At 33.8% G+C, this 17,100-nt stretch overlaps 1 protein-coding gene across 9 annotated transcripts in view; it reads right to left on the reverse strand.

The window, feature by feature from the left end:
• The window catches only part of LOC138704526 (uncharacterized), a 196,136-nt gene that overhangs the window by 22,574 nt on the left and 156,462 nt on the right, over nucleotides 1-17,100 (reverse strand). For 5 of the 9 annotated variants that reach the window (XM_069832503.1, XM_069832512.1, XM_069832548.1 and 2 more), the window contains 2 exons: nucleotides 11,521-12,596; nucleotides 3,114-3,324 (listed from right to left, as the gene is read on the reverse strand). In XM_069832503.1, the coding sequence (XP_069688604.1) occupies nucleotides 3,114-3,324; nucleotides 11,521-12,596 (1,287 nt within the window). The remainder of the gene's footprint in view (nucleotides 1-3,113; nucleotides 3,325-11,520; nucleotides 12,597-17,100) is intronic. The other 4 variants (XM_069832521.1, XM_069832577.1, XM_069832567.1 and 1 more) reach the window with 1 other exon arrangement.

Consider the following 17,100-nt stretch of genomic DNA (forward strand, 5'->3'; position numbering starts at 1 on the left):
TTATTTACAGGATTTGAACCCAAGTGTTGGGTATGGAAAGTCATTGCAGCAATTATTTTATCGTAAGTTTCATAAGTGTAAGGAATAAGCTACCGGTAACTTTAATATTTGTAAATCTGATAACAAACTAAAATTCGTAAAATATTTATTTAATAAAGTACCTATTTTTCGGAAATCTATAACTTTAATATGACAGCATGAATGAATATATAATAGGATGCAAAACAGCGGTCAGCACCATCCGACAGAAGGGGGTTCAAATAAGATGATCAGCGCCAGACATCGTGGGTGGTGAACATCAGAACTACGTCTTGGGTAGATTACCCAGAGTCCTCTATTTATCGGTTTGTTTGACATGAACAGACGATGCTCAAGAAGACAAAATGGCAGCCAGGAACTTGCTAATGAGTGGACATAAAGTGATACTAAGTGTGTATAAGCAGTGTATGTTAAACAGGATGTTTGTGGACGTTGTAAAAATAGTGTTGTTGAATGTATTGTAAAGTAATATAATAAATTGAACTATCTAAGTAGTTTTTGCAGACTTTTCCATTGCGCTGTACACTAAATATCCAAAGAATACAATCCCAATTATCTAACCTTTTGCTTTATTTTCTGTCTCTGTTTGGTTATATTTTAATTGGGTAGTGTAAATTGATCGTCTCTTTTATCTTCCTGTTGGCTCTAGTAAGAATTTTCAGTGGAAGATGGTGTGAGAAATAAAAATGTAAATGTTTTATTTTAAATTGGGTTAGTTGAGAATATCGATGAGGGTGGGAGGGAAGGAATATTTTCTGCATAGTTTAACATTTTCGTCACCAAGTGCGCTGCTAAGTGCATGGAGTAATTAGTTTTTGTTTTCGCTACTTTGTGCGCTGCTAGGTGTAATAAGTTCTCCACCATCCAAAGATGGCAGCAAGATCAGTTACTACATTAGCGCCTCTAGTATGTGTTACGGGAAACTCAGTAAGTTTCGCATCCTATTATATATTCATCCATGATGACAGTCTGAAAACTATGAGTGTGACAAAATACACAAACGAATACATGGGCAGAGGTAACCTACACACACTTTTCAGGTATATTTTTTTCCATACCTTTGCTATACACTTGTGCTATGTAATCTTCACACACAACAAAACCCAGGTGGTAGGGGTCGTATGTAAATCACACACACAGTATGGTATAAGTTGGGTTAATTTTTTTAATAAATAACATATAAATCGAACGCAATGTCAACCAATGTTACCGGTGACAAGCACAATTGACTTACGCAGCTTGTAATGGAATTAGAGAGGTACTGTATGACTGACCTGGATGGATAGTTACGCAGCAGTTCAACATAAAGCATTGGCCCTTGAACACAGTTGTTTATAAGTGCTATCCATGCTGCAATAAATGTTGTATGGAGTGAGGCCAATGTTATAGGATGTAGATTCCACCCAAGTCAATTTTGGCTTCGTCAGATTAAAAAATATGCTTCCATAAAGAAATATAAACGTGATTCTCAAATAGGCAGATGGTTAAAACTTGTATTCAGTCTACCGTTTTTAAACCCACATGAGGTTGGCAACTATTTTGTGTCTGATTTAGTGGTCATTAAGCCACAAGATGAAAGACTAGATAACTTTTATGACTATTTAGTATACAGCTAGGTAGACAATTACGCTACCTTTCCTCCTTTAATCTGGGCAGCTAAAACAGAAAGCTTGCAGTGTATAATTAATTGATGCCTGTACGTATTTTCATATTAGATTCAACAAGACATTTTACTCTGCTCATGCAGATATTTATACTTTTACGAATAGGTTAATTGGATTTCAAATAGACACATACGTGTCAAGAGATATCCACTGCTGCAAAAGTTAAAAATAAGGGCTCCTTAAGGGGAGAGGATGGTATTTTTTAAAACTTTTTTCCTATTTGGTATAAAATATTAATTTTTTGTATGTAGAGAGCTCATAGCTGTGGAAACTCAACCAAATAAAAATATTTTGAAAAAAAAAATTATTTGGGGGGGCCCAAATTTGAAAAAATATACCCAATGCAGGATTGTACTAAAACCGATACTGTATATCTAAACCGTTTTTAAATATAGATTCAAACAGTTTTTTGCAATGTATTTACAAAAGCATGTTCTACAAACTGTCTGTAACAGAATTTTGATATTAGTTCCTACGTCTGTAAAATAAACAATTAACATTTAATAACAATTTTCTGATTTCCTTTCTTGCAAACAAACGGAAGTATTTTTAAAATGAAATCAATTAACAAAATTCTGTTACAGAGAAAAGTTTCCTAATAGTCTAAAGAATGTGTGTTCGAAATTTCATCCATGTATCTTTAATAGTTCAGAAAGTATATCCATTTTTGTCTGGCAATGTAGCAAAAAAAATGAAGTTACTGGAAACCAATAAAAGCGGGCGTGTGATTTAAAAATCCATAGCACAGGAAGTTTAAAAATGACGTCTCAACATCCGATAAGGGCACAAATAGCCAAAAAATGTTATGCAGTGCATTCCACACATATCAAAGAGTATTTGAAAGGAAAAAAAATTTTTTTTTTTAATTCAATTTACCGGAAACAACAATAAAAGTGGGCGAGTGATTTAAACATCCATAACGCAGAAAGTTTAAAAATGGCGACTCAACATCCGATAAGGGTTCAAATACCCACAAAATGTTATGCTATGCATTCCACAATATCACAGTGTATTTTAAAGATTTTTTTTTTAATATTTACTCATTTTTCACAAAAAAATACCATTCTCTCCCCTTAAGGAGGAAAGAAACTATGGACAGAAATATAAAAGATTTTAATGAGGGGCATATATCCCGAGTGGAATTCATTAAGCGAGCAAAATACCATCTACCAATAAAAAAATATTGGTTAATAAGTTGCTATTGTAATAGTGAGTATGTTCAAAGTAAATATATGCCATTGTAGCCCTGTGTGCAATTTACATCCTGTTTTTATTACCGGTACCTGGGTTGTTTGAGTGTGCAGATTACATATCCAAAATCGGTGTGTGCAAATTACATGTGTGTAAATTACCTTCTTTAGGTCATATACCTGAAACGTGTGTGCAGTTTACCGCCCCCGGAATACACACCTGAATGGGAGTGCCAGAAGTGAGTGCCTGGAGTATCAGCTGAGTAGTGATATCGGAACATCGATTTGGGTGGAATGGGACACTGGGTGACGTACGGCACACCATCCATGTAAGGAGTGCCCCGCTGATGATGCCCATGCCAGTGGATGGTTGTGCTCTCTTCCATCATATGGTTCTCCATGTCCACTATTATCTTGTCTCCTTTACATACCTACAAAAAGTTATTACGCACATTGGAATATTTTAAGGAATTTAAGATGTAATAGTAAAAATGGAAATAAATTGGGAGGGATTTCTTTAGATTGTTGCAAGGAACATTTTGAGAATCTTTTACAGGAACATAGGAATGAGTTTTTGGTTGGAATTATGTTATGGAAACAGAAGCCACTAACTTCGCACTGGACAATAGCATTGGTAAAAATTGTAATTGAACAACTTAAGAATGGTAAGTCTTGTGGGATGGATGGTGTTTATCCTGAACTTATTAAACAGGGAACAAATAAATTGTTTGAAATGTTGAGATTACTTCTGCAAAGATGTCTAAATGGAGAAGAGATACCGTACCTAATTCGTGGACTTATATCAGTCATCCATAAAAAGGGAAAGGAGGATGATTGTAATAATTATAGAGGTATCGCAGTACTCAATACAATCAGTAGAATATATCAGTATGGAAAAATTTTGAAACATATCCTAGAAGTAGAATATTATGACAGCCACGTGAAATTCGATCTCACGACTGGCAGAAGAAGGGTAAGGTCGGCCATGGTTCGGCGCGGAAGTTGCGCGCGCATCTGCTTCCTGGGGCATGTGCTGTGGCATAGAGAGGAGAGGAGAGGAGAGGAGAGGAGAGAGAGAGAGCGACCGCGGCAGAGAGGGGAGAAATCCAGAGAATTCGAGAGTGCCATCTCTGGACATGCGTGGAAATTTCTAGCATCGTACATTCTCGTAGCTATGGTTTGGTTATAAATTACGACACGCGAGTGAACTTGAGCAGTTGTTGTAATCGGTGGACAGCAAGCCAGCCAGTCTTGTGTAGCAGTGAAGCCAGCTTCGAGACAGGAGTTCGACTTGAGTGTGTCCGCAGTTGTGTGAGCGTCCGAAGTCCTGAGTTTGAGTGCAGTGGACCGCAGTTGGGGGACCTGAGTTCGACGTTCAGTGGACTGTCTCTGAAGGTCTGGGGTTCGAGATACTGTGAACTCGAGTGACTGAGTTAGAAGAATTAGCCAAGGCAAACGAACTGTGAACTGAGAACCGACAGTTCTGATTTGTAAATAGTGCTCTGTGAACATTAGTTAAGATTAACAGTTCATTGTTGTTCTCAATAATCCAAGTAAATTGTCATTGTCGTCTGTGGAGGCAATAACGAATACTGTGTTACTGTGTGGAGTGGAAATCCCATTGTTGACGGAAGGGTTTAAACTAAATTATTGGAAGTGACTATTGTTGAAACAATAAAATTACATTATTGTTTTGTAATAAAAGTTACAATATAAAAGGAAAGAAAATGAGGAACAGGCAGGTTTTCGAGCAGGGAGATCAACAACTGATCACATTTTTGTGGTTAAACAGTTAATGGAAAAGAAATGTGTCAAAGGACAATCAATACATTTTGTATTGGTTGATTTAGAAAAAGCCTATGACTCCGGCCCACTAAAGAAATTATGGGAAGCTGTATTAAAGGATAAAGTAGAAAACAAACTTCTTGTAAATGTCATAGGCAAATTATATGAGAATGCAACCTCTAGGGTAAAGATTGGGAAGAATGTTTCGGAGGAATTTCTAGTTACAAAAGGCTTACGTCAAGAGTGTAGTTTATCCCCAACTTTATTTAAGATATATATACACACAAAAGCTTTACAAAATTGGAAGAAGAAATGTAAAGATATGGGACTACCTACTGAGAATTCTACAATTTATACTCTGTTATTTTCAGACGACCAGCTACTTATAGCACAGGACTATGAGGGCATAAAATTTATTTATTTATTATACTCCAATTTTACAGAGAACTCTATTTTACCTGAGATAGGTATGTTAGGGTTATAAATAATAATAATAATAATAATAATAATAATAATAATAATAATAATAATAATAATAATAGTTATAATAACAATAATAATTATAATAATAATAATTATAATAATAATAATTATAATAATAATAATAATTATAATAATAATAATTATAATAATTATAATAATAATTATAATAATAATTATAATAATAATTATAATAATAATTATAATAATAATAATAATTATAATAATAATAATAATAATTATTATTATAATAATAATTATAATAATAATAATAATAATAATTATTATAATAATAATTATAATAATAATAATAATAATTATTATTATTATTATAATAATTATTATTATAATAATAATAATAATAATAATTATTATTATTATAATTATAATAATAATTAAAATAATAATAAAAATAATAATAATTAAAATAATAATAATAATAAATTCAGCAAATCTCTACAAAGTTCTATAATTTACACACATGAATGAATGAAATGCAATGAGATGAAATTAAATACTGAAATACAATCTTATATTTCAATTAACAAGTTTAATGAAATGTATACTATATCATAACCTAGGCAAATAACTAATCCTAATATTCACTAGAATGTAGTTTAAATTTCTGTGGATTAATATCTCTGAAGACGTTACACAGTTTTCCGTTAAACAATGTTGTTACAAGCAGTTTCTAAATTTTATACAACATATTTATCGTGAATCTATTTTAGATTATTATCCTAATTTATTTCTATCAACTGTTAATTTAAATATTTATAGTAAAATATATAAGAAAAAAAACTATAGAAAAAAATACAGTGAATATATACAAATTTCGAAAACTTATAGAAGAATATAATAAATGGGGTTTAAAAATAAATTTAGAGAAAACACTATACATGTCCTGTGGGGAGGAAATGAAAGATTTGGTTTTGGAAGATGGAATGGGATGTATCAAAGGATGTGAGGAGTGTGAATATTTGGGGGTAAAAATTAACTCAACATACAGCCAGGAAAGTGACATAAAATATAGAATTCAGAAAAGCAGATGGGCAATAGCTATGCTAAATGGGGTTTGGTGGGATAAGACAATAACAAATGAAACAAAACTCCAAATCTATAATAAGGAGTACTATAACATATGGGGCGGAAACGTGGCATTTAAACACGAATCTGAGATTGAAACTCCTCTCCACTGAAATGAATTGTTTTAGACGTTCCACTAGATACTCTAAATTGGAAAAAAATTCGAAATATAACCATTAGACAAGAAATGGGAGTTAATCATTGTTAGATTTCGTTAGCTACAAGCAATTAGAATGGTATGGCCACGTATGTAGAATGTCAGAAACAAGATTCCCAGACAGATTTTGAAATGGATTCCGCCAGGAAGAGGAAAGAGGGGAAGACCAAGGAAAACTGGATGGACGATATTAAAAGTGGAATGAAAGAGAGAGGCTTGGAAGAACGGGATTGGGAGGCAAGAGAAGAATGAAGGAAGAAGATAAGAATTTAAACACTTTGGATACAGGAAGATGTAGTTTATATTGTAACCGTGTTAATAAATAAAATATTTTATTATTTTTCAGTAATAATAATAATAATAATAATAATAATAATAATAATAATAATAGAGTAATAATGTCAATTATAATAAAGTTTCATGAATAATATACATTTTGTGTGGGAGGTACTTAAACTAGTTACATCAGGCCTCACCGAGGATTTCGGTCACTGGCCGCTATTGGTTTGCGGTTAAGTTTTTTGCAATTATTGTAAAAAAAAAAAAAGGACTGATTTATACTTCTTAATGGATGTACGAAGAAAATCTATTTGTTTGACACGTCAGAAATTAAGTATCAGTTGTGGAGGAGTACAATTTGAAATGATATTACGACGACCAGAGTCACTGGTCTCCAGGATAAGATACACACAGTTACATCTAAAAAAAATTCTTAAAATTTCTTCAACAATCAGTGCTTATGGAAATATCAGAGAGTAGCACGAGTTGTTAAACCCAGTTATCTTAATTGCTCAAAAAACTTTCAACAAGTGGAAACCATTAGCCATTTTCTGATTGAGAATTTGTGGCGTGCATTTCAGCAGTTGACGAAATATGCCCAAGCAAGGCTGATTTCTTAAAACATATAAGTTGGTCTCAAGCGATTGTTACAAGAAAATGAAAGGGCTCTCGTTGAATTTTGGGAGAATTGAAAAGAAATTTTCAAACATTCTTCTTTTACTCATTAGTTTACGAAAGCGCAGGTTTAACAGACTCTGCAGTTGGAAATCTTCATTCTTGTGATCAACAACAAAATTAAAGTAGTCGAACAGTTGTAGGTTTTATGTCAATTGAAAGAAACTACGAAGGGGACATATATTCTGGAAACTACGAAATAGAATAGAGTGTTTTATTTTCGCTGGCAGAGTTAAGGCGATAAGGCCTTCTCTTCCATTCAACCAGCCTTAATCAATACAAGTTACATACATATTTAAATTATGAATATTTACAATACACTTAAAAGATTAAATCCCTCGATCTTGATAATGTAATTAAGGCTACAATAAAATAATTCTACAATTTGGAATTTATCGTTAGAGATCTTTCCTTCTCCACTCTGATCTCTAACGAGAAATTCCAAATTTTAGAATTTGATACACCTCCACAAATGCTATTGCTTTGTCTTTTGACTTTGCTTTGCAAATAAAATAATTGTTACAGACGTAAATTTCGTTCGAGATAGGGGTATGAATCATCGACAATTTCAAAACTTCTTACAAACAAAATAGCATGCTGATTCTGGTGGTGCTACAATAGAAATTACCCATTAAGGTTACTGGAAGTCTTATGGGAAGTCTGTCTTTCACACTTTTCGATTCTTAAGCGTTGCCATTCACGCACACGTGGAAGGACAGTTTGTTAGAGTGGGAGGAATATTGACTGGAACCATGATTTAGCTACTGGTACTTCGCTACTACCATCGTGAAACACATGAGACTGTGTTTTTTTCACTGTACGGTAATGACGATAATTCTCCAGAAAATCCTCCCCTTATTAAGCAGTTTTATTTAGCTTATTGATTTTGTTAAGTTTGTAATTATAGATAGGCTATAATTAAAAATTTTCCTGAAAAATTTATTTTTTTTAACTTTTGATTTACTTAAGTCTCATAATAGTAATTATATTATTTTCCGAAAATGTTGCCTTATTAAGCTAGTTTTTAGCTTATTCGTTTTGCTGAGCTTTATAATTTTTATGATAATATTATACATTTTTCTGAAGATTTTCCTCTTATTAAGCATATTTTTTGCTTATTGATTATACTGTACATCTTCCTGAAAATGAAGCCCTTGTCAATCAATTTTTTTTAGTTTATTGACCTCGCTAAGTTTTATAATTTTATTGTACTGATATATTTATAATTTTTTTAACGTTCAGGCGATTTATCCATATTTACAAGTTTTTAACTACCTTCTATTTATTTTACAAATGTTATACTAGATTATTAGATCTGTATAGTAATGGTGTAATATATAAGCTACGTACACTGTCACCATTAGGCTACATCACACCTAAACAAAATAATATTTGAAGCTTGTTAAATTGTAGCCACTATTTAAATTAACACTTTGAGATATATACATATACAAATCTAAGCAATATAAATATATATACAATAATATCAACGGTCAACGTTTTCGGAACAGGTAATTCAATAGCTACTTTATTTGCACAACAACAGAGCAAGACTAACATGAGAAGAAAGAGTGAAGGGCATTTTGCAATGTCATATGGTCGGCGTTGATAAGTCTTCAGGTATATCCCTCCTTCAAACAAAAATAAACACACAGACGGGACATTTGCATATCTAATATTGCAGCATTGTGTACTCAGTGGGTGATTTTATAGTGCATATACGTACTTCTCTGATGTATGCCATCGAAGTCGTTCAAAAGTTCTCATGAGGATGTTAAGTTAAAGATATCATACAGAAGCTCTTGACAGCAAAACACCTAACACAATCTAAAGTCGTTAGCTTATTTTTCTTTCATAGTCGACACTTCTTCTCTTTTGAATGAATTAAATTTCAAGCTTTTGTTAAAAGATAAACTGGTGCAAGTGTTTAATCACATACAAACTTTTGAGATCTAATTAGAAATCTTTAAATACAAATTTCAAGATCAGAACTTCACTCATTTCGAAACAATGTTGAAATTGCAGTCTACAGACTAAGCTCAACATTAAGATTGCAGAGATTATAAAATTTCCACACTCGAGAGAAGACCTTGAATGTGATGACTAACCCTTTTCTGTGAATGTGACAAAGAATTCAATGGCCGTTCAAATGGGAATCATTGACCTTCAACATGTCTTAAACCTGAGAGTAAATTTAAAGAAATATCACTCCTAGAATATTAACATAAGTATGCCCAAAAGGGAAATATTGTCAGTTTAAGAATTTATTCGGCAAGAATCTTTTCGCTCTTTTGCAGCATTTACTTGTAGGAACAGATATTTTCCAGAATGAAGCACACCAAGTCAAGAATGAGAAAACAATTACTAGTTGCTATTTAAAACACTACCTTGGCCAGTTATTTGGAATCAGCTCCTGACATTGAGTTATTTAGGAAAAAAAATAGCAGAATTTATTTTCTTCATAACTGGGTCTCTTCGGCTTTCTAATAGTAGGTTAATGCATTTATTTTATAATAAAATGTCCTACATATAAAGCACTAGTTCGTCCAGTAATAGAATATGGTGCTGCATGTTGGGGTGCTTACAGGTTAGAACATATTAAGATACTGAAAAAGATTAAAAAACGGGCTCTCAAGTGTTGTCGTAATAATTCACTATTAAAATGGGACACACTCAAGGACAGGAGAACACGAATTCGATTATGCGCAATGTTCAAAACATACAGAGGTGAGCCTGCCTGGAGAGAAATAAAAAATAGGTTGCAGCCGCCAAATTACTCTTCAAGGAACGACCACTCACATAAATTGAGGGAAGGAAGACAGAGGACGGACACGGGAAAGTTTTCTTTTCTCAATCGTACTATCAGGGACTGGAATGCTTTACCTGCAGATTTACTAAAGGCTTTACCAATAACCAAAAATCTATTTAAAAATAGACTTAAGAACTTTACTAATAGACTGTAGTATATTATACACACTATTTAAAGAGTGTAATTAATATTTTGTTATTGAAGTGTTATATCAGTGAAGAAGTGTGTTGTGTCATTGAAGTGTGAAGTGTGTTGTATCAGTGAAGTGTGTTTCTGCCAGTGAAGCTTTATAGTTTATAGTGGCAGTGCAAAGTATTTAAAGAGTGAAATGTTTTTGAAGTGTTAGTGAAATCAAGACAGTATCAGTGAAATGTGTCGTAGTTCCAGTGCAGTGAGTGAGTTGTCAGCGAAATGAGTGTGGTGCTGAAAGGTATTTGTGCATGTATGAACATATCATAATCGTGGATTTTAGTTCGAACTTAGGGTTAAGATACAAATTAGATTTACTTTAAATGTTATTTTAAGTGATCGTTCTTCATTTAATTTAGGATGCTCCCTCATATTATTATTATTATTATTATTATTATTATTACTACTCTTAGTATTATTATTATTAATTGTATTTTTTATTAATTGTGTTTATTATTAATTGTCATTTTTGAGTGTAATTACTTACCACTGCCACCGGGTGTATACCCATTTGCAGTGTGAATAAATACATATACATATATACATATCTTCTTTCAAACGAGTGTTAAGTTCACAAAACAAACTTATCACATAATATTAAAACTCTTACATAAGACGCAAAATTTGGACATCCCTATTTTAGATTGACTATAACACATTAGTCAGTTCAAAATATTAAAAGCACTTAATTTCAGCTTCCTACATCGAGATATAGCCTATTCATATATAAATCTCTTGCTGGAACACCATAAAAATGTAAAATTAATAATATTATAGATTAATTAATTTGTCCTACAGAATAATATCTGTAATATTTACAATTAATATTTGAGCTGCAGTGCATATGTCTGTACAGATTACTGTGCACTTAACTGAGGAATTCCGGCCAAAAAAACAAGTCCCTCAGCTGAGTGCGCTCCTAATATAATGGCAGTCGACACTGGACATATACGTCAACATATAATATGCCTACCTTGGAGTCAGGCCACAAAGGGAAACATTGAAGGAGGAAAGTTCGACCCGGTCCTGTGGATTGAATTCGGCGTAGCTCAGTGGCCAGAGGGCTTGGTACGTAGAAGCAAGAACCCGGGTTCGATCCCCGGCGCCAGAGCGAATTTTTCTCCTCAAATATTAATTAAAATTAATAAGACCATATTAACCACTTACCTCCACACTTGGTCCTGGCAGTTGTCTATTCACCACAACTATAGGACGCTTCACACCGTCTGCTACCACGCAATCTTTGCGGTCACAGTCTGTCAATTCTGACGGGCAGTTGTAGCAAGCCTTGCTCATCGTGTAGTACCACTCCAGCTCAAACTTGTAACGACACACCATGGGAGGTGCACCTGTCACACAAGTTCTCGCACAGGGATGGCTCTCCTTGATGGACGTATTGTGAATCCCATCGCTTGGGTAAATCTCAAATAAAGGTACATTATCGGGGTGAGAACTTGGGAGTAATGAGATATGGACACCGTCATCACTTCTTGCGGTATTGTTGCGTCTGAGAGCATGGTCGGAAGTTGAGGAATTCGGATGTGCAGGCTCCACAAAATATTTTGTATTTTTGTTCAGTTGATGTTGATCATCCTGTTGGCCTAATGACTCTGAGATACTAAGCGGCAGAAAAACGCTGCTCTTTTTCTCAGTTACTGTTTGTGAAATTGGAGTGTTATCCACATTGTAGGAACGGGAAGACTCGCCTTTCCTCTTGATTACAGGAATTAATTGAATGTGCCCTTCAATCTGTGGTGTAGTTTGACTTTCTGCTAATGTCGAAAGTTCTTCTTCTGGAATATACGTTGTTCCCTGATAAGATTCTGCAAGATTTTGCTTATCCAACATCGAGAGATCTACTTCTTTTTCATTAAGAGTTTCTTCATCATTATTAGGGCTTGAAGAGGCGTTCTTGCGTTCGGGCATTTCAGATTCATTGCGTCTTTGCTGATAAGTATAAGAAAAGTCATTAAGTTCAGTAGATGTCTCTCGGGATTTGTTATGTAGAATGGTATTTTCCTGGCCAGTACTTGCTGGTTCCATCAGGGCTTCAACTGTAGAGGGGGTCGCTATGACTGGATAAGAAGTCACACTAGCAGGAGGAGATCCGCCAGAATCCAATAACGTCAGATTGTGAACTCCTATTCCTGGCAGTGGGCGAAAGGTTGAGTACCTTGTGACTGCGTCGGTGTAGCGAGGACTTTGTTGGACATCTGTTCCTACTCTGGCTGCTGTATTGCCTGCTGAAAGAAAAAAAATCATACTGTATAACATTTTGTCCAATATTCTTTCGAGAAGATTAACTCCATATGTAGATGAAATTATTGGGGATCATCAGTGTGATTTTAGGCGTAATAGATCAACTATTGATCAGATATTTTGTATTCGACAGATAATGGAGAAAAATGGGAGTTTAAGGGTACAGTGCATCAGTTATTCATAGATTTTAAAAAGGCATATGACTCGGTTAAGAGAGAAGTTTTATATGATATTCTTATTGAATTTGGCATTCCCAAGAAACTAGTTCGATTAATTAAAATGTGTCTCAGCAGAGTCCGTATAGGTCAATCTCTGTCAGATGCGTTTCCAATTCACTGTGGGCTAAAGCAAGGAGATGCACTATCACCTTTACTTTTTAACTTTGCTCTACAGTATGCCATTAGGAAAGTCCAGGATAACAGAGAGGGTTTGGAATTGAAAGGGTTACATCAGCTGCTTGTCTATGCGGATAGCGTGAATATATTAGGAGAAAATCCACAAACGATTTGGGAAAACACGGGAATTTTACTTGAAGCAAGTAAAGAGATAGGTTTGGAAGTAAATCGCGAAAAGACAAAGTATATGATTATGTCTCGTGACGAGAATATTGTACGAAATGGAAATATAAAAATAGGAAATTTATCTTTCGAAGAGGTGGAAAAATTCAAATATCTGGGAGCAACAGTAACAAATATAAATGATACTCGGGAAGAAATTAAACACAGAATAAGTATGGGAAATGCCTGTTATTATTCGGTTAAGAAGTTTTTATCATCCAGTCTGCTGTCAAAAAATCTGAAAGTTAGAATTTATATATATATATATATATATATATATATATATATATATATATATATATATATATATATATATATTACTGGTTGTTCTTTATGGTTGTGAATCTTGGACTCTCACTTTGGGAGAGGAACATAGGTTAAGGGTGTTTGAGAGTAAGGTGCTTAGGAAAATATTTGGGGCTAAGAGGGATGAAGTTACAGGAGAATGGAGAAAGTTACACAACACAGAACTGCACACATTGTATTCTTCACCTGACATAATTAGGAACATTAAATCCAGACGTTTGAGATGGGCAAGGCATGTAGTACGTATGGGCGAATCCAGAAATGCATATAGAGTGTTAGTTGGGAGACCGGAGGGAAAAAGACCTTTGGGGAGTCCGAGACGTAGATAGGAAGACAATATTAAAATGGATTTGAGTTAGGTGGGATATGATGATAGAGACTGGATTAATCTTGCTCAGGATAGGAAGCAATGGCGGACTTATGTGAGGGCGGCAATGAACCTCCGGGTTCCTTAAAAGCCAGTAAGTAAGTACAAGATAAAATAATATCGACTCATAGTGTGCCTAAAGAATGCAAATAAAACTGCACATCGTCGTTGTTCCTGCAATAACTCCTATGTGTCATATTTATCGATTTTCAGATTTTTGCTCTATTAAATAACTTAAATAGCCATACAGCAAATAATCAATCTCCTATATGTAATTATATTTCTTCGTTTCGAAAATGTAAGAATTCAGTCTCCTATGTACGGCTGCCATAGGATGAATAAGTGTGTTTTTTTATTTCTACTGAAAAATTTTATATTTTGCAAATAGGAGTTATTACAGGAACAACGACGACATACTCTTCTTATTCAGTCTGCAAAATCACTGTCAGATGATTATATTAAGAGAATTTGTACAGTGTATCCTTATTACCATCGAAGCCTTCATCGAAAAGAACAGAAGTGTAATAAATGCTTTTTTTTTAACCTGCTTTCGACGTACCGCTTAACCGACTAAGTTTACATTAATTTGTGTCTAGTGTCTAGACTTCGGATTTAAGTAAAAATCTATTTTGTTCCTCATATAATACATGAAAGTAAATTCTTATATTACACAAAATATTGAAATAATGTTGGAAATTGATGGTCTTACAGTACCTAAATTGATGTTAGAAACTATTTTTACCTATTTTACTTTTTCTTTGCGAAAATTCATACCTGTATATAGTATATAAAAATTTGTTTTAAATTATGACCAGGGAAAGGAAGTTCATGCTCTAAAAACGTGAAGAATATGTATGCATTTATGCCGTAAAAATAGATAAATATGCTACAAAATATGCACTATCAGTCTGAGATTATTTTAACAGAATAATAAGATATAGGTAATTTATGTTTAGCCTATGGATTTTTAAGTGCTTGCCTCATTGCTGTATACTCCATTTATGCTGTTACAGTTCACAACTAAGCAGTGACGCATGTTTTCCGTTGTCATTCCTCTCCTGTTGTCTCTCAGCATAGCTTTGTGGCGTGAAAAACTTCGTTCTACGTCACAAGAAGTAAGAGGGGCTTACACAAAAGCTGTGAGCTGTTCTATAGAAAATTTTGCTGGTTTTTGGGGTGTTTTTCCCTCGAGAATATCTTGAATTTCTTTAAGTTGATAATAGCCAGGGTTTTTGGAAAGAATATTTGTCGTTTTCTCGTTCACTTTATCTCCTACATTTCCTGAACTGATGTTAAACTGGATATTGTTCTATCGAAATCTGCTAAAGACTGCAGTAAAGGAATACCAATTGCTAACTTGAGAGGCTCCCTATGAGGGCGTCATCGTTACGTTCAAAATTCATAAACATAAATTAGTCGTGTTTACGAGGTTACACACTTTTAAAAATGAGGGAAAGACAAATAAACATACATAATATGCAGTTTCCCTGCATAAATGTTAAAATATGATGCTCTTGTAAATAAAGGAAAAATATGCACTTTTATACACAATAAAAGTAATATCATTGTATTCAGAAATTTGTGATTAATGTAGACAATCTTTCAGCATATTCACACAACGATAGAGAACAAATATGCAAATGCATGAACTTCCTTTCCCTAATTATGACATAGCCCTATATAAATCCCACAAGGGTAGCTACCCTTCAGTAAGGACATATAGTAAGATACGCGTAGAGCATTATAAAAAGTGTAACGGACATTTTCCACGTTAAAACATTGTTAGATAAAATTCGCTGGTCATGCATGACCTAGTCTATAACTCATGTGAATTAATGTAATACGTTTCTTCTCTCTCTCTCTCTCTCTCTATTCACTTATATATTATTACATTATGTTATATTATGATCTATGTCAAGACACGTACCGTTTAACCGTTAACGAAACAATTAAGGCGAATAATGTGTCAGAGTTATCTTCCTGCACAAGTACAACCTTTTGGCATATATGTTGGCTGGGTTGCCTAACGATGAGGCGTTCTTGACTGGCAGGCTGGCATTCATCTTACGTGCACAGGAATGGTGGTAAGAAACAAACAGAAACTCTCTCTCCTACTTGTATCTGTGTGAATGTCAGCTGGTAGCACAATGTAAGTATTAATGTAAGTAACTTAGTCATATTTCATGTTAGACAGTCATGCGCGCGCATACAGCTAGCGATCCAAGCGACAGATAAGTAACTACTGGAAAAAGTAAGCTCTTTATAATTACAAGATTTTTTTACAAGATTTTTATTGCAAGCAAAAATTACATACAATAACAAAGATGTTACAATACTTAATCTTGCTCAGGATAGGGACCAATGGCCGGCTTATATGAGGGCGGCAATGAACCTTCGGTTTCCTTAAAAGCCAGTAAGCAAGTAATTGTAGTAGCAGTAGTACTAACAGTAGCAGTAGTAGTCATATTAGTAGTAGCAATAGTACAGTAGTTGTGGTGGTAGTAGAGCAGCAGTAGCAGTAGTAGTGGTAATAGTAAAAATAGTAGTAGCAGCAGTAATGATAGTAACGGTAGTAGCTGATGGTGGTAGTAGTAGTAGTAGTAGTAGTAGTAGCAGTAGAAGCAGCAATAGAAAACCTATTAATAATAGTAGTTCGTTAGTGTATAGTAATGTATTTAATATTGCGTCATTTTGAAGTCTGCTTTATCATATTTTGTATTAACTTTTTGAAAATTTCATTGGCATAAACACTGAAAGTCTGACTCCTGCATTTTTTTTCTTCTCTAAAGTTTGAGCTACTTTTAACTTCATTGCAATCTTTAATATAAATTTATGTTAAGTGGCATTGTAATTTAAGCGATTTCTCTTAAAGAACTTCGAAAAATAAACATGTTCTTTGTATATTTTATCAGAGTTCAACACAATCAAATGTAACTTTAATTCCAGTCTTGTTTCCGTTAAGAATTAACTCAACACGGGGTTTTTATTGGGCAATATTTTACAACAATTTCCAGTCGCAAATCATTCCACAATTTTATGCGTTGATTTAATAACTAGTTTTGGGAAAGTGTATTGCGTTTACAGATTCTTTACATTCTTTTCATGTTGTTGAGATAAAAGAATACATTTGTTGTCACTCGGTAAAGCCCAATTGGAGATCTGATATTAAAAATTGTCCAATATTGTAACATACTATATTGCTATACTACCGAGTATGCTAAAATTACAGTAAAATATTTCAAATCGAAGTCAAGTATA

This window comes from Periplaneta americana, chromosome 1 (genome assembly GCF_040183065.1).
Source record: "Periplaneta americana isolate PAMFEO1 chromosome 1, P.americana_PAMFEO1_priV1, whole genome shotgun sequence".
Lineage (NCBI taxonomy): Eukaryota > Metazoa > Arthropoda > Insecta > Blattodea > Blattidae > Periplaneta > Periplaneta americana.